Here is a 25,415-nt window from a genome sequence, read left to right as displayed (position 1 = left end):
TAGTGGCAGGAATTTCCTAAGAGGGTAATGAGGCATGAAACAGATGGTAACTGTGTTTCCTGCTGTGATAACTCATCACATTGTTGCCATGGACACCATTCGTCTTTAAGTATTTTATTTTACTAAACACACTTTTTGCATATGATTTCATGTCTGTAAAAGTTTGCATTAGTTTTACCATGGTAAAAAAAATCATGTTTCAAAGAGGAGTCATATCTTGTTTGTTTTTTAAACAAGGACTTCACAATTGCAAATAAGTATATAGGAGGCAAGTTAATTGTAGGGACAATAACTACATAATGGTTACATTTACACTGGGTTTAGCTTTGGTTGGTTCAATTAAGTTCATACAATATGTGTTTAATATCAGGTTCTGACTCAGAGAGAGCAAAATAGTCTTCAAATATTAATGATGCTGTAAGAGGTCATTTTTAGATTAACATTCATCATGATTAGCCTATGTAAAAAGGTTGATTATGCCAGTGCTCCCACTGAGAATCAACACATGTCTCTGACTTTCATCTAATTAATTGAATAAACTGGAATAGCAAAATGAAAATGTTGCCAACTGTTCCTGGAGCAGAGCTACTACAAGCTAACTCTACCTGTTCAGCATGAAACAACCAAGGAAAATGAATGAGTGGTAAAAGAAAGTGGAACACAAGATTTAAGCCTCTCTTAGGTGGCAAGAAAATAAGATTAAAGGGATGCAGTTAACATTAAGAAGCTCCCACACAAACTACAGTAACTCTGCCTTTTAAACTGTAATGCAATGTATTATGTTAGTATGCATGAGAGCCAACTGAGCCATGTTAAATTTTTAGTATAAAACCAATTCTTCTTTTGACAGTCTAACAATAGAACCATGAGCTGCTCAGATAATTCACAGCATTAAGTTGAACTGCTAATGATGAGAGAGTGCAGAGATGATGACGACCTTGTTAGATATTTACCAACACCTCCCACTCAAACAAGTAAAAACATACTGTAACACTAATAATGGGATGAAACTACAAAATATGGCAAGAAGCAAATGTTCTTCTCTGTTTAACACATGATTGTATAACTGGCTCCTAATGCATCATTGTACAGTATTTCTTCCCCCCTCAGATGTGTTGACCGTGAAAACTATCAAAATATCACATCATATTTAATCAGGTTTGATAATATGGGACAGAAAGTAGTTCAGTTCTCTGACTGTTAAAGACTAATAGAGGCCAGTATTTCTTGATTCTGTAATGTTGCTACGAGAATGTGTTTTCTCACACTTTTTGTTCCCTTTTTTGTGATTTGACGTTTCCAGGACAAGCATTATTCAAACCTAAACCCATAGCAAAGTTCCCCATATAGCAGTTATACAAACTGAGACTTGGGTTTGGATATTTGAATGCAGCATCATATGCTTAGATAAGATGTTTAAGAATAGGTTTGTATTTTGTTTTTAGAAGATGATGTGAAATTTAAAAAAAAAATCATAGAAGAATACACAAATAGTGACTGTAATCTTTCAGTCCTGGTACTGTATAAGAACAGCCCAGGTTTTTGATCTTACATCTCTTTGTGTCCCAGCACTGCATCGTAAATCTTCCCAGTGAGGCGGTGCTGGGCGTTGATGAAGCTGGCAGCAGTCAGCAGGGCGGCGTACTGGGTGGCCGTCCTCTCTCTGCCCTCCGTCTGTACCAGCATGTTGAGGGAATAGAGCTGAACTGTTAGCGGACCAGAGCCGTCCTCATGAAGCAACGCCTCCACCAGCAGCACGGCGCCTCCTGCAGAATGAACCGAAAGGTCAGCTTGGCTTGTTTGACGGGTGTCCTGTCTAAAGCCCTGCTAGCGATACTAACTGCAGCAAGTAAATGACTGATGTGGATTATTTTAATGATCACAACCTTGAGCTAAGACAGTGATCTTGCATAATTTTGTGGAAAGCTGGATCATATTAACCGACCCACAGCTCAACCTGCTTAAACCACGTTTGCACAAAATTCTGAGTATGCAAACAGCAACTGCTTGGCTATTTATGGTAATAGTGTTGTTATTATGCTTATGAATTCATTGTTGATGAGAACTGATAAAGCTTCAAAAACTTTTTCCCAGCAGACATTTTGCAAACAGGTGAAACTTGCTGTGAAACTTATCCCACAGCTGACAGCTGCTGCACTGCAGCGACTGATGTCATTAGTTTCAACTGTGTTAATGATCCTGCTACGTCCAAATGTCCTCACTCCACTGAGGAGTGTCAAACTTCTTGTCTCCACTGTCCGGTAAAAGGATGCCTTCCTGCTTTCTTTTTGTCTTTGCTCTTTCCTTTCATGCACACACACACACACACACACACACACACACACACACGCACGCACGCACGCGCACGCGCGCGCGCGCACGCACGCACACACACACACACACACACACACACACACACACACACACACACACACACACACACACACACACACACACACACACACACACACACACACACACACACACACACACACACACACACACACACACACACACACACACACACACACACACACACACACACACACACACACACACACACACACACACACAGGCAGAAACACACAAGAATGTGTTTTGCCTCCTGATAATGCCCACTGCTTGTGTGTGTGTGTGTGTGTGTGTGTGCGTGCCTGCGTGCATGTGAGTCTTTGATCAAAGTCAGAAGGACAGATTTTTCTGGGATCAGCTGCATTGTGGGATACAATCTGCCATCTCATTTCAAGCAGGAGAAAAAGTACTCATCCCTTTCACACTCAAACACACACACGCACACACAGAGACCAGGTTTGCAGGCTTTGTAGATTCTACTGAGTAGCTCTATGCATCGTTCGTCTGTCCAGTCGTGGAGGATCCTGGCAAGGATGTAGAGGTCAGCCTCCGGCAGGGGGTCTTTGAAGAAATCTCCTAAGTAAACACATAAACATACACATTGACACACATACACACACAGAGAGATCCATATGAGCAATTCAAACGCACTACATTGCTAAGATGATGCTATATTTGATTGGATAATTTCATGTAATTTTTAATTCTGCTGACGAGCCCTCCAATAATAAGATAGTGACTCTATTAGTGGTTTACATACTCAAACATAATTACTACAAAGGGGTGATGGCTGCTGCAATCAAATTATGTCAAATGTATTTGACCCAACAGCTGATTGCAGCATGTTTCCAGCCGCCATCTAACATTCAGTGATGAATTAGAACAGGGAACAAACATTTTTGGTGAAGAGTGGTTTGTTTAATTTCAACTATTTTCAATTTGATTTCTAATAAATTTCTATTCAATTTAATTCTAATAAACTGATTACAATACTTCAGATGTTTTAACAGTGGATAAATAGTAACAAAGTACAATGTACCGGGAGTTTTTTGATTTTTTCACTTCTATTCATCCTGCACCAGCTGGCACCTATGAGAAGAGGCACTTGCTGTGCACAGGACTTACAAACTTTTTTCAAAGTACAATGTACATTTGTATTCTACTCAGTTCAATGTGTTTAGCAATATATATAAATTATTTGTTGTTATTGCGAAATAAAGTACACAGAGGACTGCATTCACTGGAAAAAAAAGAGCGAAAGAAAGAAAAGAACCAGACTCCAAATCAGCACATTTCACTTTGGTGTTTTCTATGTTGCTGTTCCCGTGGCGTTCAACACCACTGTGGGTATGAGAACAGCAGGAGAGGCAGGAATTGATTTTGGCTCTGGGTTTTCAAGATTGCAGGCCACTGTGAACTTTTTTTCCACATGAGCTGCTGTGTGAAGAGCCGACACAAGAGAAGCGTGAGGTATCAATTGACAGTTTCGTACACAATATTTTCAATCCAACAGCAACAGCTCAGTGGGAGAATGAAGACACACAGGTGACAGCTTCAGTGGTGTCTCATTCTGTCTTTATTTTGAGGACAGATCCCAACCTGATTGTGCTGTGTATTGATTTTATAACACTGAGTATGTAATAATGATGGACAATGGGGACTTGCAAACTTTATAGACTTAAATATCTTCAAATTATGTTTTCTTTTTTTCGTTCTTATTTGTCTTTATTCTGTTCTTTTTAAAGACATGTTTTGTAAAAATGTGTGTTGATTTAGAGACACTGTAATGATGCCAAAACCAAACTTTAACTGAATACTGAAATGTCACAGTACCATAGACTCATCTACTCGAAACTCAAACTTTTCTAATATAAGCAAAATATGAGAAATTATCTTTTCAAAGAGCACAATTATTAACAATGTTTTCTAATCTTTGCCTATCAGTTGCTTTGGTATTTTTGCTCAACGTACCGATATCTGAATAACACTGATACAGACATTTGGGATTTTCTAAAGTCAGACAACAATATTTCAGCCAAGACACATAAAAGCATAGAATTCATTTTTAAAAAGGAGCAGAAACTCCCTGAAGCAGCCAAGCATGTTTAGTTTATAGCCAACTTGACTCAAACTTGACTCTGTCCCAGCTCAGTTTATGTCATTTGCATATTTAGATCTGGACCCAATGTGGGCAGAATTAACATAACAATAAAGCTTACTAACATTAGGTGTAAATACAATGGCCCAGATAATATATTCAAATACTGACATAACATGGATACTAATCAATTCTTAGAAGAATTTTTTTTCTATGAATGTTGTTTTGGCATGATCTATTTTTAAGAAGAATTTTATTCTGTGTGTGTGTGTGTGTGTGTGTGTGAGAGAGCAAAAGTAAGTGCCCCACAATAAAAATGATTATGGTCCGTTAGGTTAAGGTTAGGTTGAGGGTAACAGTGAGGATTGTGCAAGTAGTAGTTATGGTTAAGGTTAGACTAAATCTGCTGGAAATGTAAGTCACTGGGATAGAACACAACAGCGTGTGTGTGTGTGCGTGTGCGCGTAGAGTACAGTACTTGAACTGGCTGCATACGATAACGACAAATGTCAAGTGATTTCACCCAGTCGTAATGATGTTACCTTGGTGGAAGCTTATTCTCTGGTCGGCCTCGCTGACAAAGTGTTCCCGTGACATACGCACCACCTTGGGGAGGTCAAAGATCGTCACAGTGCATTCTGGGTAGGCTGACGTGCACTGCTTGGCTAATGCTCCACTGCAGCCTGGAGACAAGAGAGAGAGAGAGAGAATAAGAGAGTTACTTTTAGTTACGGCACAATGAATACACAAAGTCTTTATTAACAGGGTTGTGTGCCACTCACACACACAGGCGCGCACACACACACACACAGACACACACAGATTCACTCAAGCGTAACAGATGCTTTCAGGTATACCCATTATTTATTTGCATGATTTGTATTCAGTTGTATAGTAGCAGTTGGCGGCTTTGGGAATATGGTTCATCCAACATTCATGCTAATAAGCCAGAGTGAATTGAACTGAATGTAGAGTGACAGAGAGACAGACGCTTCATACACTGCAGAAACAGAGCAGAGCTGCTGTCGAAGAATCCTACTAAGGAATCTAATAAGAAAAAGAAAACACAAACATACAGTGCGCACACCCACACCCACACAAAAAGAAAAAACACACACACAATTTGATTAGCTGGCTAAAATTGATTTCATGTGCATTCAAATATGAAGCCTTACATTCTAATGCATTTAAAAATCCCTGTTAGGCCATGGTAGCTTTAAGGCTCAGAGGAAGACAAAGTCAGCCTGCACATCAGGGAGTCAGTGCACTTCTTTGGTCTGGACTGAAATGTCTTGGTGGGACAACCATGACATTTTGTACAGATATTCATGGTTCCCAGGGAATGGATGCTACTGACTTTGGTCAGTAGCAGGTTGGTATTTTTACCCTGACTTTTCCTCCAAAGCATCACCATGACATTTAAGGTTTTTATTTAAATATCTCAGAATTTCTTCTTTGGATTGCAGTGGAAGTTGGGCCAGACATTCATGGTCCCCAGAGGATGACTCACAGATCTTCTAGTGTTGGTTACAACTCAGATTTGTCCAATACTTTGGTTTATACCTGCAAAACTATTGATATTTCCATCAGCCTCAGCTTCACCTTGTGTTCATGCTAAAATGCTAAATTAAAAGGGTGAAAAAGTAACTTGCTAAGCGTCAGTGGCTAGTAAGCTATTATCATTGCTGACACTAGCATGTATTCCAGCCTCATGGAACCATTAGCTTGACCACAGATTGATTGTTTTGTCCTGTTTAATCTTCCCCATTGAGATCACTGATGGAAAGTAAGGCATTGCAATCACCATAAATATTCTCTCACACACACACACACACACACACACACACACACACACACACACACACACACACACACACACACACACACACACACACACACACACACACACACACACACACACACACACACACACACACACACACGTGTGAGGGCGGAAACTACGGTTAATGTAAAAATATAAAACTTTCAACTTGATCCCTTGGCAGCATTATTACCGTCGTTTATGCTCCATAAAGCAAAGAGAATTTAAAACGGAAGAGAGACAGATAGTGAAAGAGAGAAAAAGAGAGAGAGACACTGAAAAAAGAGGGGTGATAGATGAGGAATGTATGAATGGGATAGAGTAATGGAGAGGCAGTGAGGTGGAATACAGGATCAAAGGATCTCACTTTCACAAACCTACAAAGCCAGGCAGACTTGTGCTGGTGTGTTTGTGTGTGTGTGTTTAGAGGGCAAACTGTCTAGCCCTGTAGTGCCTTCCTCCTAACATGACCTGCTACTACTTTATCAGTCTGAATTTTCAGACAGACACACACGCACACACACACACACAGACACATGCACACAGACCTTGGCTCTCACATCAAACAGAGGTCAGGAGAGGATAAAAATCAAAGAGCTGCAAAGGAGGAACAAAACCAAACACATCACGCTGCACAAGACCCCGAGCTTACCTGGCTGCCTCAGATGGTTAATGAAACCCTTTGATGGCAGGTTTGTGATTGTTACTGTATCATTGTTATGTTTTTTTCCTCCATTTACTTTGTCTGCATGTTTTCCTGTACACATTCATGTGCATACGTGAGCTTATTTAATTAAAAATGAAAAACAAAACAATCAATTCCCAAGTTTAATCAAAATGCACCACCATTAGTTTCTGTTTCTGGTTTTCTGTGTGTTTTATTTACATTGACTATACAGTAACTCTCTATTAGAATCATTGCTTTGCTCTGCAGTAATATTGTGACAACAGCTGGACACCAGTCAACCATATGCCAGCATTTAACCTGTTCAACAGAGGAGAGAAGTGAAGACGTTTCAGCCTGTGGGTTATATCACCTTGGAGACCTCCAGAATTTTTTTTTACACCAATTTAAAAATACCAATCATAATAATGATAATGTTATCTTTTTTTATATATATATATATTTTTTTTAAACCTTCCCCTTGCACGTCCACCAGCTTTATGAAATACTACAACACTGGATTGTCTCACTAAGACATAACACACTGGTCTGTTAACGTAATGCTTTGCCCACCACCACACACACAGTCAGAGCCCACTCTGATGAAACGTAGGACTTCAAATACATGACAAAGTCCAGCCTATCCTCATTAACATTGTGCCATGTGAGTTTAAACAATGCATAACATCCCATGAGACAAAAACAACACCACACCTTTATGGTTTGGAGAGATTAGCAATGGGACGTGACTAATTCCTGGTGTTTGACGAGAGATTCTGTTAATGGACCTCAGGTTGTCTCATGCTTCGGTGTTCCCACCTTTATTGACTGAATATTTTTTATTTCACTTACTCTAATGCAAAACAATTGCCTTAATGCAGATTAAACTACTTACTAATCCTGCATATGTGTGGTTAATGGAAATTGTAAATCGTCCCCCGGCATGTTGACACATTAAGGTCTTAATATTCAACATTCAAGACAGTCACAGCCATATTTCATCTTACTGCATTAAATACACTTTAGCACATATATTTGGGCCGTTCTTCTTTTGCTGTATTCTGGCATTTTCATATATAAATTATACATTTTTCCATGCTGGTGTATGAAATACATTATAAAAGGCAAATGGCTGTTTATATTAAAAAACATTATGCCATAGATGCGTGAATATCCTCAGAGTTATTGTAACCTTTAAGCTCATTATATATATTTAAATATGTACCACTGAAATGTCTGTTAAATGTCACATTAAAATAAATGTAGATGTTTCCCACAGAGCGCCAGTGCAGAGCAAACTGCCTCCACCAAACAAATGACACACAGTATATTTTTAATGTGGACTGGTTGACACCTAGATTGGATTAACATCAGCCAGTTGTCAGATAATTGGACAGACACGGGCCTACACGCAGACAGACTGGACACCAGAGCAGCAGGTGTGTATAGACACAACAGATGCTGTGTGAGAGACAAAGTATTAATGGGACAATGCAGTCACGCCCTTCACACTGCTGTCCACTTATACACACTCTCTCTTTTTTTTTTGGTGATGCACCTTCATGCATAAACATGAACACACAACACCATGCTGAGAAAGTCTTGAGAGGGAAGAGAGGAGAGGAAAAGACAGGAAGACTGTCCGGGGTTTGGCGAGTATGTATTCACACGTGTATGTGATTTTAGTGGCTTCACAGCTCCCCTGTGTGGTCAGCTGAGGTGTCACACACCAGTGTGTTGCAATAGCAGACGTTCAAATCATTATAACTGAGATTAATCCTTCACATCACTGCTTCATTTCTACTCATCAAATATTAGATGTGGCCGATTGAGGAGCACATGAGTGGAGACAACGTTCGGCTCTCACTTCAACTGAGAATACAAGATGAGACAGAATGAGAAAGCACAGATAATGTTTCTCAGACAAAAGCTTTTATCTTTATTATTCACATCATGGACGTTCTTTTTTAGCAGGAGATGAAAACTCTTATGAGACCCGAAGATTAATTCCTACTGTTTTCATATTCATATTCATCCTGTCTTTTTGATCCTGCTCTGTTCTTGGCTTGTCTCTACATTTCCTTGGAAGCTCTTGCCATCACATTGTGGAGTTCATATTGTATTGTTCTTTCTGTTTTTTCCCTCTAACATTTGTACCATTGTGCTATTTGCTCTCAACATAAAGCATTTTGTCAGGAACATGCTGACTTGACAAAGCTGAACACATGGCTGCCTTTTTTTTTTTTTACCACATTTTACTGCCCCCTTCTTATATCACAGACCTCTTTCACTGTCACTCAGCTCAGCTAGGTCTCTTAGATCTCTCCCATACTCTTCACTAAAACTTAAAGGTGAGAATTAGATGTGCTCCCTCCATCTTTTTTAAATCAAGGCACATTTCTGTTCACTGGTCTTTTTTGCCTCCTTAACTCTATCTGTCCCTGGTTATTAATTGTTCTCAACAGTGTTGGTATATTTCCATATCCATTGTGCAGCACTTTGGTCATCTTCAGCTGTATATAAATGTTCTTCAGTGAGAACCTTAACTCATGTATTTACATGCAAGACACTGCTTTGTATTCATGTATTTTACATTCACAGAGCTGTTCACTCCAACTAGTCTCAAATGCTACATGAGTGTGTGAGTTATGCGTTGCTGGTAATTGGGCGTTAACAAGCAAACATCATACAAAATGAAAAAACACTGCTCTGGTTTGTGAGGTTCACTGTCCACACTGAAATGCCACACAAACAGGAAAACAGGTAGACAGGTTTCTGCATCCTCATCTCTTGGCACTCAAAGCGCAAAATGAAATGTTCAGTAGAGTGTTAGACAGACGTTGCAGGTTCAAACGCTGCTCTTCTTCGCCTGACTCTACTCTCGGTGATTATTTACCAAAATGTTTGGACTGTTTATAATGACAATATCAAGAGTGATGACAGGTATTGACCAATATTTGATATTTGATGACAAAATTAACTTTGACCACACAGGTCTGTAGCACTGAAAGGTGTTATAGTTTCATATGTGTATATTCATGTACTGTGAAGTGTCCTCACTTCTCAAAGACACAGTAATGTAGCAGTGACACACTGAGACCCTCAGATCTGTGGGTGATAACAAGGGAAACTCCAGGCAGAGGTGACTTTGAATTTTGTGTGTTGTGAAAGTTGATTGATTTAAAAAGAGTCAGTAACTCACAGAGGCTGGGGGCACTCTCATAAAAGGTCACAGTAGATGGTGTGTGTTGCGCTCTTTTTTTTTAACACACACTTAACTGTATAAACAGATGTGTGTGTGGCTAAGCCAGCTGTCACTCAGTTAGCATGGCATGAACATTTTAAATGTTAATGACTGTGAACCCACAACCTTATGGAAATTAGATATGATGGCTTGGTAAACACACACACACACACACACACACACACACACACACACACACACACACACACACACACACACACACACACACACACACACACACACACACACATACATGCAAACACACACTTACCTCCAAGGTCACAGATGACCTTGAAAGGCGAAAGGTCAAAGGCTGTGACCACGTCTTTACCACAGATGTTCCAAATGGAGTTCATTAACTGCATAAATTTCACCATCTCCTCATCAGACCTACACACACATAGACACACACACACACACAGAGGGAAAAAAACAGTAAAGCATATCTCTATTATGTCCTCTCTTTAATTTGCATCTCTGTACTAAGGCAAGTCAGCTGTAAACAGACAAACAAACTCACAGGCACATGCACACACAAAGATACAGAGTTGCCACAGGAAACTTTGTATACCAGGGGATGTGTGTGTGTGTGAGTGAGAGAGAGAGAGAGAGAGAGAGAGAGAGAGAGAGAGAGAGAGAGAGAGAGAGAGAGAGAATAGAATAGCCTGTGGTGACTGCTGCTCTGTGGAATCTCCACCTCATCAACCAGCACTCTGCCCGGCCCTGACGGCTCTTTCTGTCTCTCTCTCTCTCCCACACGCACACACGCACGCACGCACGCACACACACACACACACACACGTCTCTCTCCCTCTGTCTGTGAGCATCCTCTGTTCTGTGACACTTGTTTATCCAAACTTCTCTTCCCTGTGGCAAACCAATCATCCTTCTTATACATGAGCCAACTTCAGATGGCACACTGACCTCCAGAAGGACTTTGAAAGTGACTCATTGTTTCGGCTTCTGACTCTGATTACATTGGAAGTGAAAAGATGAGATGACTGTGAGGCCAAAATAGCAGACTGTCATGTTATATTTTGAGAACATTTTAAACCAAAATTATTGAATGCCCCCCAACGACAACATCTGCAGCTCTTTTTGACCGTGATGGGCTAAATTTCTGTGCACAAAATCTCATCCTGTCTCCATTCATATCGAGTAAAATAGGCTCAGTCAGCTTATATTTGTCCTTGTACACATCATCACATGGCTCATGATTTGTCTTCACAGACATGTCCTCGACAACGCTGCAGGTCTCTGTCATTCCTCTACTGACTTGAGTTATTGTATGGTTCATGGCTGTCTGATCACTGCTCTGTAGCTGTCTGGTTGCTTTGGCTTCTCCATGGAAGGAGTCACCACAAACACTTCAAACAATGGCTCTGAATCTTTTTGGCTCATCACCCCTAAAATTACACAACCATGTTCTTTTAAGTCTATATTGAACACACCCATTATACATTCAGAGTGCTACTGCGCTGCTATATTCTCAAGATGTCCATTCAACATGTCACTTCACAGCATCTCTCTAATTTAACTCAGATATAGATCTGACCATATTTCAAGATCATTTTGAGACACAATGAAGCGTTCTTTCCACTGTGCAAAACCTTCATTAAGAAAATGCTCACTCAGCTTTTCCTTTGTAGAGAGACTAAGATGATCCTTGGCAAAAGCTTCATTCAGCCCATTCAGATCAGTGTCCCTGGCTCAGATCTGTGTTGTGTCTGTTTGTGTGGCTTCCAGTGCTGTCGACCACAGCACCACAGTGGCCACTGAAGTTGTAAATTCTAAAAACAATTGCTGAAGTGTCTCTTTTTTTTTTTTTTTTTACAAAAGGCAATAGATATTCAAATAATAATAATGTAATAGAGGTTTGATGGAGCACATCTTTATAATTTCATTTATCTTTAAAAAGTGCAGTAATCAGTACAGTTGTACAGTTTTACAATAACCTAGGTATTGGTTAAAGGTTTCATCAGGTAGGATGAATCTATAATTGCTCATGTAGGATTCAAATGAGTTAGCCTACTATGCAATGTTATGAATATGTGTGAATCTGAAAAACCTCTCTGAATCCTCCTCTCAGGTTTCACAAAAAAAAATCCCTTCTCCCTCCTCAAGCACAAGAATTCAAGCTGTAGATGGGACTTGGCTGTAAATTATTCAGGTGCAGTAACATGGCTGGTTAAATGGCGATGAATAAACAGGAGTCTGAGTCATCCAGCCAGATACAGCTCATCCTACTTCTGCTACAGCGCTCCAAGAATGCAGTGAATGACTTCAGTGGTTGTTTTCCCCCCCTTGCTAATTTCCCCACAGTATTCACGGGGGAAATCAGCAAGGACAAACAACTGCTTCTCCACATTAAATCAATTGTGCGCAGGTGCTGGGATTCTTCTTGTAGGGTATTTTCATTTTCAATCAATTAAAACTGAATTGCAAATTTATCCGCAGAAGGGTGTGCTACATTGTGTGTGCATGGCTCATAGGTAGATAGATAGATAGATAGATAGATAGATAGATAGATAGATAGATAGATAGATAGATAGATAGATAGATAGATAGATAGATAGATAGATAGATAGATAGATAGATAGATAGATAGATAGATAGATAGATAGATAGATAGATAGATAGATAGATAGATAGATAGATAGATAGATAGAATGTTATTAGGTTTCTGTGACATGAGGACAAAAATTAAGATATAGCAATGCACAAGCCTGAATATCAACATACAAGAACCTAAATAGCATGATATGTAAGGATCAAGAGAGAGACTACTAGGCTACTTCATACATCTGCACTCTGATATCAGTACATTACATTTTATTATCAAGACACACTTCAACATCTTTTTCACCCTCTATCAGCATACAATAGTTTTGCAAATGATAATACAATGGAGATGGTAGGGGTGTTTTAGAAAGTTATCCCAGCGTGTTTCAGTGTTTAACAGCGCAGGGCCTCGGGCAGGCCAATCAAAAACTATTAGCAAACAAAGTGTGAAACTTTAAGCGTGTGACCCCTTGAAAAGTGCTGACCAGCAGATCAGTGAGGCGTTAAAACTGTGGGCACTAGATACTATAAACACACGAGACCTCAAGGACAATGGCAGATGTAGTGTCTCTCTCTCTCTCTGCCCCAAGCTTCCTCACATCACTGCCCACATCCTCTCCTCCTCTCTCTCCCTCCATCACACATCCCTTGCCTCCTAATGAATCCCATGAGCCCGTGTTTTTTTGTTTTTTTTAAGAATGAAAGAGAGAAAAGAGTGACAGGCCAGCTTAAGATGGAGACGGGGATGGAATGTGAATGAGACACAGCGTGTGTTTCAGCGTGTGAGTGTGTTGAACAAAGACAGTTTCTTACCTGTAGAGAGCTTCAAACAGGTCTTTAGAGTTGACTCCAAAAGCCTTTTCATACTGGTTGCTGCCCTCTCTAGGACATAAAAAATATACACTGTATATATGACAACAATGTGATGTGATGTTGAATGAATGTTTTAATGATATTTCACTCGTTATATTTGTTAGACAAGTGTACAGAATCCATATAGATTTCTCTCTATCTCTATAGTCTAGGTATTAATGAGAAGTAGACAACATGAGTAAATGTACTGTTTTAACATGAATTCACAATCATGCTCTAAGTAGATAAACAACTCATTTTTTCTACTGTGCACTGACTTGCACAAATAATGACCAATTAATACAATCTAGATGTCTTTACCCTTTACACATCAGCTTTAACTGATGTTTCTATTTCAGTCAGTCTCACAGATGGACTCTACTTGTCAGCCACGCTGAATCCAGTCATGCTTTCTTAGAGCTGCTGGCTGCCCTCCCTCAGACATAACAATGAGACTAAAATCCATCTTGAGACACTGTTCAAACAGAAAAGGAGGAACCTGAATCCACATCCTCAGGCTATGAATCACACCTGCAGTCCACAGCCTCTCACTGCCAACACTGTGTATGATTTTACTCTTAGCTGGTTCACTTAACCGAATAATATCAGTTCTTTAGCCGTAGCATTGTCCTTTTCAGCCGTGACTAATTTTCTGAGCAGGTATGGCAGCTGGTTGTTTATTTATTGTTGCTTTTGGTTTGCCCCCTCCCCCTGCAGGATTTTGTATATCCAAGTAATCTTTTATTGTGTTTTTGTGATAAACATAAGCTCTAGGCCAAATAGATGTTAAACTCTATAAAAAAAAACGATGGGCCTGTAACAGGTCTAGTGTCTTAATTTGACCTCTTTTCATCTTTTTTTGTGTAACATTATAAAAAACAAAAAATGGATACCAGCAAAAATAAGAAAAGTCATGTGTATCAACCTGCCAGTGCCCAGATTGTAAATCTCCACATGAATACTAAATACACTTTTTTCTACTATGAAATGTGTCCAAACTGCAGACAGGGCTCTGGCTGCGTTCTGTGTACTGACCTGACAGCATCAGTCAGGTAGTGCCAGCAGAGGTAGATGGTTCTGGAGCTGTACTGGATGGACTGGAGGAGAGATAAAGGACTGGAGCGTGTCAGGTAGACACTGGCCTGCTCTGTGTTGCTATACAACACTGGAACAGGTGGTGGGAGAGGTGAAGTGAGGAGAGACACAGGGGAGGGAGAGTGACTAAATGAATGACTGCAGATGTTTCACACAGACACAAAGAAGAGGATCTGTGCACAGGAAACATGTGGACAAAGTAAAATTGAAACAATGCTACAGAAATGTAAGAATGTCATCAGTTCAGTTGCAGAGGAAAGACTTTTGCAGCGTGAAAACTGTGCACGGATGTAAACTGACCTCGTCCTTGGTCGTTGTGTGTGTTGAGCAGCTGCAGGCCTGTGCAGGCAGCCAGCAGTCTCTGTGTGCCGTCCAGACTGGCCCCCACTGCCTGACTGATCTCCTCTGCAGACAGGGGGCGCTCTGCACCCAGCAACACATCGAACACACCCAGCTCGCAGGACGTGAACACCGTCTGTGTCAGATGTAGAGCAGACACAGAGGGGAGTAGATAGTGACAGTGACAGTTACCATTTCATTTATTAACTTCTGTTGGTATCTATTCCGTTATATATTTATATCTCAAGATCAAGATACTTTAGTGTCATTATACACGTGTGTACAATGAAATTAAGGTGCACAGTCAAGTCAAAAAAGGGAGAATAAAATAGAATAAATAACTAAAACAATGTACATCGCTCACACGGCAACATCCAATCACTGATTCGTACAAAATTCAAAATCTATGAAGACACAAGCAATAATGCAGTTGTTTCTTTCAACTAAAGCACCACAGTTACAGAATGTGTCCACAGAAGATCATTTGTCTTGATAGCCTACAACCTTTTATCATCCACTGCTACAGTGCTTGGTCTTCATTCACAGTGACTCAAATTAAAAAGTCAGCTTGTTAAATACATGGTTTTAATGAAACAAAACACGAGTTAAGACAAAGCTGATGGATGATAAGAGGTTTTATCTGATCGCTCCAGCTGAAGTACAAGAGCTTCAGAGGAATGCATTCACCATTCACTGTGTCCTGCACATTGTTGCCCTAGTTTTCTGCTTTGTTTCCAATCTCTTCTCTGTTTGGACCGTTTCAGCTTTGTTGTGCAGCACCCTTTGCAGTGTAAACTGACTGACAAAACCAACACAAACAAAAACTAGTTTCAACAATAAAATACATATTCCCCTCTTTCTGAATGGCTCACATCCTTATGACTTTAATCTTTTTGATTATTTTCCAGGATCAACTGATGGGGTGGCCTCTTAAGCTATCACAGGTAGGGCTTTTTTGACAGCAGGCATTTTGACATGTCACAGTGGGAAATCATAAATAATAAAAAATAATGACTGATGGCTTAATACCATTTAGCTGTATCACTTTTCAGGGCTATGGTATTATGCCTGCTGGCCCATCTTACCTGGGACACTTGGATAGAATGGCGTTGGCATTAACGGTGTTGCCAACACCTGCGTTTCTGCTGCTATGAAAAGCCAACATTTCTGCTGTGAAACAGGTTGTTGTGCCAGTAATGTTAAAAACAGTGCAGATGGGCTGAATGTCAAAATGTGACCCATGATGGTGTGACCACAGACTGCATGTGCATGTTACCTTTGAGATGAGGAATCCCTCCATGTACTCCAGTATTTTCCTGGGGTATGCGGCTGCAGCGGGTGTCCCCTCAGTTGAAATCACCTCTTGATGTTCAGCCATGGCCACGGATTGGACAGGACACCCTGAAAACAGCGCTGAGGCTCTGCTACCTGTGAAGTGAACTTCCTCTCAAGTCTCCTTTGGGACTCTTCAACAGGTGTATGTATGGATGGCTCTGAAGACAAAAGCAGACTAAAGCAACAGAAAGTGCCCACCCAGCAGCAGCAGCAGCAGCAGCAGCAGCAGCAGCGGGAGTGAGAGTAGCAGTGGGCTAAGCTGATTACAGCCAGATAACCCAGATTAGAGCAGGGGTTCAGTCCGAGTTAGACAAAGAAACAAGTCTGCGGCAATACACTGCTGCCTTGTTCATTATCACTGAGATGGAGACTTTCACTCATTCTCATACCAGACCTGTTTTTCACTCAGTTTTCATGACCTACAAAATGCGGTCAACAATGGGCGAGGACCAAACCTTTCAAGGGAATGTGTCCTGTGTCCTGTGAAAGATGTGCTGCCCCTCTGCTCTCCATATGGCCTGATTGCACTTAGGCTGAGAGACTAATGGTAGTTTCAAATCTAACGATACAGCCTATCGTGTCACATGCTTTGATGAGATTACAGACACTGTTGACAATTAATTATTTGTCCACATCGTTCATTCAACTAGCGGTGTACAGACAGGATACAGATTGGAGTTGGCCACGTCTGGATCAAGGCTTTGAGGGAATACATTTATAAAAATGGAGAAATAATAATTGACAGAAAATGCTCAGACCGTGGTTCCAACAGCATCAAATCATGTAGGAATACTTTTTTAATCCCTTTTTTTTTTTTTTTTTAAAGGGAATTAAAATTTTGTTTATCACAGTGAAGCACAAGACAATTTTAAAGTAGACTATTTAGGTGGCAGAAGACACAGAAAACATCTCTTTCTAAAAGTTTCCAGTTTGGATTTTTATTTCAACCACATGTGCAAGACATGCTCTAGTATTCATGAGCATACAGTATACAGAACAAACGGGCTTTGCTATGACAAGTTAGTATGTTGAGGAAGTGTTAACACAAAGTCTGACTTCTCCAAAACTCAAAATCAACATCAAGGACTGTCTGTGCCGTCACTAGTCAAGCTAAAGAAATGTATTCGGTGCTCGTGGGCATGAAAGTAGGAGATAAATCATAGCGTCCCATTTGCTCTTGACACTGTGCTGGTTTGAATCCCAAAAGCTCAACAATTTTTAAACCTTGTTGTTTCAAACTTGAAAAACATAAGTGGTTTCAACCTCTTCTGGTATTCAAGAGTCACATATGACCAGGCAAAGAGGGAGAGAGGGTCACGATGCCATCTTCACCATGAAGTATCAAGGTTGTGTCTATCACTCCGTCAGTCACTTCTCCTGGTTGTGAATACATTTACACACACACACACACACACCACGTGGAGGGTAAATGTAGTCCACTACAGAGTGAAGTGATTTCAGACATTACCCGAGTCTTCACATAAGTCTCAACTCTTTCCTTTCCAACAAAACAATCCCTCCAAACTTTAATTCAAAATAAAAACAATCAGACATCAGTCTTTTGCAACTGAAACTACGTGAACATCAAAATGCAGTCCTTTGTGGTAGCTGTGTGTTTTTCCGAGCTGATTCCCAGCAACACGGCCAACACTGATGCGGTATCCTGAGAAACCCCTCAGGCAGCTAACACATGACAACACACCAGCATGTCTACCAGTTGGCCTGAAAGGCAGAGGTGCAAGTCTTTTAGTCTGTGGAAATTTTGTTTGTAGCAGCAGCCATTCTTTACAGTCCATTAGTCCACTTCAATGTCTTTAACAGATACGGCAGCCGTGTGGTGTCGTTCAGGTGCTTGTTGGAGTCTTGATGTAACAGTGTGTGAAATTTTATTCCCATTGCGCGTCAGGAGAGAATGCCTGTTCACTGTTTTTAAGCGAGGCCGCAGGTGTGGATGAACAGCCTGGTGTCACAATGAAAATAACTAATGTGAGCTGTTGCTCAGTGTTGTCCATGCACAATGACAAACTGGAGAAGGTAAAAGGAATCAGCAGGCTCATCCGTGCTCTAAACTGCCATAAGACACCACCAGTGATTAGTTTATTTAGTGATCACTAAATCTGAACTGAAGTTTAACATCCAAATATGAAGATCCTTGTTAGTCTTGTTTCTAAAGTTGTGTTTCAGTGTCCTTCACTCTAAATTAATGATGAAAGAGAGAAAATCTTTCATACTCAGATTGCCATTCAAGTGACAACAAATAACAAATTTGCCAAGTGTAAAGATGTTGAATATTTGGGCAAATTACAGAGTCTGCTGTTTGATCCAACAATATGAATGGTGAAAAAAATACTAAAGGAAAAAGCAGCTTCCAAGATGAAGTTGATGTTTATACCGGATTTTTAATACCCAAGATTTCTTCTTCTGCTATTTAGTGGCATGCCTCGTTACTTATTTAAGAGAACAAAAATATCTTAAAAGTATGCATTAACAAACTGAGTTTAGCGTCGTCTGGAGTGGCTCCTGTCTCTACTGTTGCTGTGTCTCCTGTACCTGCGGCTGTAGTAGCTGTGACCCGTCCTGTCTTTACTTCTACTGCTGCTCCTGGAGCTGCCTCTGCTGTATCTGCGGTGGCTACGTCTGTGACTCCTCCCCCTGCTGTGACTCTTCCCACTGCTGCTCCTGCTCCTGTCCCTGCTCGAGCTGGTGCTCCTGCTGCTGTGGCTGTGCCTCCTGCTGCCGTGGTGACTGTAGCTCCTCCTGTGGCGGCTGGAGCTCCTTCTCCTCCTGCTGCTGTGGCTGTGGGAGCGCCTCCTCCTCCCCCTGCTGTGGGAGCTTCTCTCTCTATGGGAGCGGTCCTGCTCCCTTGCTCGCTCCCTGCTGTGTCTGCTCCTCGCCACCTCTTCTCTCCTTCCCTCCCGGCCTTTTTTCCTGTCCTCCCCTCCTCTCCTTTCCTCTGCTGCTCTGTTTTTACCCGACACATGACCATGCGTGCTAGATTTGGACATTTGTTTCTCCTTGCTCTCAGCTGCCTTTACTCCGTTCAACCGGCCCAGAACACCGTACATAATATCAGTGCCGCCAGGAACGGCGGCATCCTGAGGTGTTAGAGGGCCAGCCTGGTCCTGTGCGTCTGGAGATTTTGTTCTTCCGTTGCTCTTCTTCAACAGGTTACAAAGCAGCCTCTCTCTTAGCTCCTTCTCTTTGCGCTGAAGTTCCAGCGCTCGCTCCTTCTCTACCTCCACCCTGCGGAGCTCCTCCTCCTGCTTGCGTCTGCAGGCCTCCAGCTGCTGAAGCCGGGCTAGTTCCTCCTTCTGTCGCGCCTGCTCCTGTCTTTCCTGCTCCTCGCGTTGAGCCCTTTCCTTCTCCTGTTGCTGCTGCTTCAGGGCCTGTCGAGGAGAAGGCAACAGTGTAGGTCAAGATACGAGAAACAATACATTCAAAACCAAATAAAAACCGAATCTTGTGAATGAAAGTTTTTCAGTTTACTTTGTGCAAGCTGGAGAACAAAATTCCCAAATATTTCTCGACTAACACCATCATCAATGAAACCCAAGGTCACATTAAAATGTAAAACTCCACTCAAAGTCTGAGGTGAGAGCAAACAGCAGTGTTTGTGAGGGTATTTCAGTGTAAAATATTAACATTCCACTGGTGTTACAGTCAGAGGTGTATTATGTATTCATGTACCTTTGCTCGGGCCAGCAGCTCAGCGATGAGCCGTATAGATTCCAGGTTGCGCTGAGCCAGCAGTAGCCTCCTCTCCTCCATTGCAATCTTCATCTGCAGCTTCTTCTGCTCCTCCTCCTGCTGTCGCCTCACCCTCTTCAGGTTCCTCTTTTGCTCCCTCTCCCGAATCTTCTGCTCTCGTTTCCTCAGCCTCTCCTCCTTCCTCTTCTCCTTCTCCTCCTCTTCCTGCTCCTTCTGCTTCCTGAAAAAGGGTGAGTTTGAGACCTGTGAAAAACTGCTGCCAGAATGAGTTATTTTTTAGTCTTACCACTGCTGCATTATTTCTCATCTCTGCACAGCTCTGAGTTAATATTTTAACCCCTGCGATATCAATTCATTTATCTACCAAACAAAAAGTGCCTTTCATCATGCTGATGAATTCCCAAACACTCATTAAATGACGCTCACACTAAGCTGCTGTCCTCTCACAGAAAGGTAGATCATAGTGGATGAGAAAAAGCTGGAGTCATTTCCAACAGTGATATTTTACTTTCATTTAAGGGGTTCTTTTAATCTTTACCTATTTAAAAAATATATATAGTATATAATTAAAAGCCAAGGGCCAGATTTTATTTTTGGAGGTCATTACTGTGTTTCACATTGCTCTCTGGTCTTCAGTCATACCTCTCCTCCTCCTTGCGTCGCTCTTCCTCTTCCTTCTCCCGTCGTTTTTGCTCCTCTCTCTGTCGTTCCAGTTCCTGTAATTTCATCCTCTCCATGCTCCTCCTCTTCATTGCTGACTCACTCAGGTGCTTGCCTGTGTCAAAGGTCACCTAGACGAAACACACGTCTGTGGTGAACATCGATCAACACCGCAAGATCGTCTCTTTCTGGAAGAATCTCTCTTTTCTCTATTTACTGAATCACTTGTGTGCATTAATTAAGTGTAGTGTATTATGCCGTGTGTATTATTGTGCTCCGATGAAGACTGTAGTTATATTGTCAACATCAAACCTGCACTAACCACAGGAATAATAGCTGCTACAATGCAAAAGGTAATAGAGATCTAAATAAATAGACATACTCTAAACCAGTCTGCATCTTTTCATATTGTGGTGTGGTGGTAATTTCAGTCTGTCTAGTAAAAACAGAGAATAAAACAACATAAGACTAAGTCAGATTCAGTAAATCCAACAAATGGGTGCTCTGTAAGTTTAGGGCTACACTGGCACGGCAGATCACTCCTTCTAATGAAGAACAGAGGGTAGAAAATGTTAACTATAACAGTACAATATTTGTAGTCAACAGTATAGTATAACATAATGATGATTGCCACAGAGCCTTGAGTAAAATGACTCAGTGCCACACTGATCAAACTGGGTTATGTCACACACAAGGAAGATAAAACTCCTCATGTTCTGGCACGAGCTGATGAAAACATTAAATGCTCACCCATTCTGTAATTATGCAATTCATCAACAAAACCAACTTGTTTTGTCTCGTTTCTTTCAAAGAGACCCTCCTTTGCTTCTTCCACCCCTACTTACATACCACACTGGGGCTTTATTCTGTGGATTAAGGGACCTTCCTCTCCTCCACCCTCATTACCTTGGAAATAATGACGATGCAGATTCAACTCTCATTCCACTAAAAGGTCTTAAAGCTGTTATGTGACTGAGCAAAACAGCCTCACTGCAAAATTTCAGCAGTTGAGCCCATGGTACCTCCTCATACAAAAGTTTCTCTATACACCTTAATGATGGGTTTAACTTTTCTCTCCAAGAGGATTGGAACAGAGAGCTTTAAGGTGATTGGATATCTATTTAGTCCAGCCCACGTTCTGGTCACGGATGAAAAATGGGGAAAGATATCTCTCATTGTGTTCTTGCAATTGCCATTAATATGGCATAATGTAGAGCTATATTACTAGAGAAGCCCACAGTACCTTGATGTTGCAAGCCACTGCCTTTCCATCATCCCCTTTGAGCATCAGCTTCATGCCACGCAAAGTGTCCATGGCCTTGGCAAAGCCACAATATTCCTGGTATTGCACATAAGCCTCAAAGTTCAGATGGCCTCCAAAGCTGAATGTACTGAAGTTCTTGTCCAGCATGTCCTCTCTGTACGGGTCCAGCATAGGGATGTCAACATTTCGTACCTACAAATGAAACAGTGGCATATTATCAAAACTGAATTGAACAAATGCCATTTAAAGGGATAGTTCACCCTAGAATGATATTTCGCTCATTATCTACTCACCCTCATGTTGACTAAGGGCTGGAAGAATTATCAGAGTCCACCGTCCCTTCTCTTAGTTACAGGGGGTCTTGGCGTAGCAGTGCATTTCAATGCAACGGTTGCAAAGGGACACCAGAGCTCTTCGTAAAAAAAACACACACAAAAAAACATCCAAATACCTCCATGATGCTCGTATGTAATGTCCGTCTTGTGCTGAAGCCCCAAATTGCGTAATTGTCCCGAAAAAAAATTAGATAAGTCTATATTTTAAGCTTGTTTGTAGCGGAAGCTTCTCGTCTTCTTCTTCTTCTCCTATTCCTGGTCCGTCCAAATATCGCGTGATTCGCAGTAACCGCAATGACGCCGGCGCAAATCACGCGATATTTGGACGGACCAGGAATAGGAGAAGAAGAAGAAGACGAGAAGCTTCCGCTACAAACAAGCTTAAAATATAGACTTATTTAATTTTTTTTCGGGACAATTACGCAATTTGGGGTTTAAGCACAAGACGGACATTACATACGAGCATCATGGAGGTATTTGGATGTTTTTTTGTGTGTGTTTTTTTACGAAGAGCTCCGGTGTCCCTTTGCAACCGTTGTATTGAAATTCACTGCTACGCCAAGACCCCCTGTAACTAAGAGAAGGGACGGTGGACTCTGATAATTCTTCCAGCCCTTAGTCAACATGAGGGTGAGTAGATAATGAGCGAAATATCATTCTAGGGTGAACTATCCCTTTAAGAGAATCTGTGCTTTAAAAAATCTAAAGTAACTACCATAATACCAGCCTTGCCTACGCTAAATTGCCAGGCTGAATGTCCTTCTGGCTCTGCTATGTCCCACTTGGTAACATTACAGTGTGTCTAACTGTCATGTGTCACAGAGTCAGAAACACTTCTCACCTTGCCAAAGGTCTCAAAGACAGCAATGAGGACCTCTTCAGAGGGCCGGTCTGGGAACGGGCTGTCCTTCTGACTGAACCAGCGACAAGGAAGCCCCTCCAGGTGGATAGTGTCGGGTCTCTCTCCAGGCAGTGTCTCATTCATATCCTTGGCATCACGGAAGAATGAGTCCCAATCGTGACGTGTAGGGAAGTCCACCTTATTCTCTACAGCACGCACCTGAGAAATGAGTGGCAAAGAAATACGACTTTAGGCCAACTTTCCAGATTGTTAGAGAAACCTGGCTAAACCTCATGTAGTCTTATACAACAGTCCTGCAATATTTTAGGATTTATAATATTTTGTCATTATGGTGGCTGTAGTTTTTTTATGATACTGTTTCATTGTAATGAGAGGTGTTTTTGACATTTAGTCACTCTGTCATATAAATGCAATGGGCAGGTTATTACAAAAGTACATCATTGTAACACAGTACATCTTATGTGTAACAGAAACTAGTACAACCACTAAAATAGCCCAGGAAGTTCCAGTTGCAGATGCAATCAGCAACATACCCTGAATAAGTTCAGCATGGGAACTGTCAGCCAGTCTTACCTTCAGTACATCGGTAAATCCACTCAGTTTGATGCTCTTCCCATCCAGTCGGCTCAGCAGGCTCTTGACCACCGTCTTGTTTTCTACCTCTCCCTCGAAGCGGATGAAGTCCATGGTGCTCTTGGAGATTCTCAGCGCTGAAAACTGCTCCGGAGCCACCATGGCCTTCACCCTCTCCATCACCTCCCAGTTTGAGATGCTCTTGCCCGGGAGCTTGAGCTGGGGCAGAGCCACACTGACAGTGATTTTGGCGATGGGTTTGAGGCATAGGTTGTACTCAGCAGAGAGGCACACCGCCTCTGTGGTATCATGGACGATGGTGGTCATTGCTGCTGATTGACAGAAAGCTGTAAAAGGTAGGAAGGCAATAAAGACTTTTAGAAAATATTTTCTGTTCTAGCTAAAATCATTGAATAATTCTAGTGCTTCCATGTGTCGGTATGATAAAAATCAGAGCAAACTGTTCACAACAATTGTGATCCAAGCTGATCACATGCAACGTTACCCCGAGGTAAGATCAATTGCTATATTGTGGAAAACACAATGCTGGCACAATACATTAAAACACACCAACTCCGCTTTGTGTTTCTCACATCACAAATCGCAAAGCTGCATGTAACCTTCAAACGCCTGCTGTTTGGATGTATACAGGTGACGTGTCATGGAGAAATAACAACACATTTTTATTTATTTCTGACATGTAACTTAGCCTAACTTTCGCCAGCGCTTCGTCTCATCAAACCTTCCAAGTTTTATAACGTCACAGCGACGTTAGCTAATCGCTAACAATGCTATCCCGGCTTTGTGTCGTTCGTGTTAAAACGCCACCAAACCCTGGCTACACCGTCACTAGCATAGCTGTAAACCACAACGAACGACAAGCTCGAGAGCTTCTTAAAAACAAATGACATAATGTTTAATAATTAATAGACCACAATCGACACATATTGCAAACCACTAACAACCACTAACGTCAGGGCTGTTTCCAGCTAGTAGCAGGCTAGTTAGCATCAAGGGCTGTGCAACTCGTCAACGGTTCTGCTTTTAAACGTCCCACTACATTTACACGCCGCTATACTCGTCATGCTTCACAAAAAACTTAACCAACACCTACCTAACAGAAGTTAGCTCCCCGCCGGTGCAATACAAAAAATCCCAAACCTGTTGTATTGGTTTACAAGGAGCCATACGGTGCCGAAAAAATAACAGAATACAGCTACTGCATGCCACTTCCGCGTACTGTGAACTTTGACCTTAGAAACAAGAGCAATGTGGTGGCGTTACTTCTGAACAGCGACACCGTGTGGAAGAAAGTGTATAAGAAAAAAAATCAATATCAATCAATAACTATAACCAATATTAGAACGTCTCTGCTATAACAAAAAAAAAGATTATTGTGGCGATGTCACCTGTGTGTCAAGAGGTTTCATTTCGTAGATGTTTCAGTAAAGAATTTATAATAAATAGGCCTATATCACATTGTAGATATAGGCCTATATTTTTTTCACTTTGACATTATATGGGTCTTTTTGATAATTACCTTCAATCACAATAAATCTACTTTGATTGACAAAAAAACTTAAAAACTCAAATGGGGTTAAATATGATCCATTGGCATGCATGTTACAAGATTAAAAAGGCGCCATGAGT

The 25,415-nt window shown here is 41.3% G+C and overlaps 2 protein-coding genes across 2 annotated transcripts; both read right to left on the bottom strand.

The window, feature by feature from the left end:
• Positions 1–1,548: 1,548 nt before the first annotated feature.
• Positions 1,549–16,406, bottom strand: asmt (acetylserotonin O-methyltransferase; the record flags this gene model as incomplete). The annotated part of the gene is made up of 8 exons (XM_083996954.1): positions 1,549–1,766; positions 2,806–2,928; positions 4,993–5,133; positions 10,452–10,570; positions 13,556–13,624; positions 14,630–14,759; positions 14,990–15,164; positions 16,305–16,406. The coding sequence occupies 8 exons, from the start codon at positions 16,404–16,406 to the stop codon at positions 1,549–1,551; spliced, it is 1,077 nt and encodes a 358-aa protein (XP_083853080.1).
• An 869-nt stretch (positions 16,407–17,275) lies between these two features.
• akap17a (A kinase (PRKA) anchor protein 17A) lies at positions 17,276–24,997 on the bottom strand. The gene is made up of 7 exons (XM_083997464.1): positions 24,880–24,997; positions 23,766–24,112; positions 23,172–23,390; positions 21,975–22,187; positions 20,714–20,862; positions 20,051–20,291; positions 17,276–19,749 (listed from the first exon to the last, which is right to left on the bottom strand). Exons 2-7 carry the CDS (start codon positions 24,090–24,092, stop codon positions 18,862–18,864), a joined length of 2,037 nt encoding a protein of 678 aa, XP_083853590.1. The 5' UTR covers positions 24,093–24,112; positions 24,880–24,997; the 3' UTR covers positions 17,276–18,861.
• Positions 24,998–25,415: the final 418 nt, after the last annotated feature.

Source organism: Trachurus trachurus, assembly GCF_905171665.1.
Source record: "Trachurus trachurus genome assembly, chromosome: 21".
Classification (NCBI taxonomy): Eukaryota; Metazoa; Chordata; class Actinopteri; order Carangiformes; family Carangidae; genus Trachurus; species Trachurus trachurus.
The sequence above is the reverse complement of the archived record's forward strand: the minus strand, read 5'-3'. Positions and strand labels throughout refer to the sequence as shown.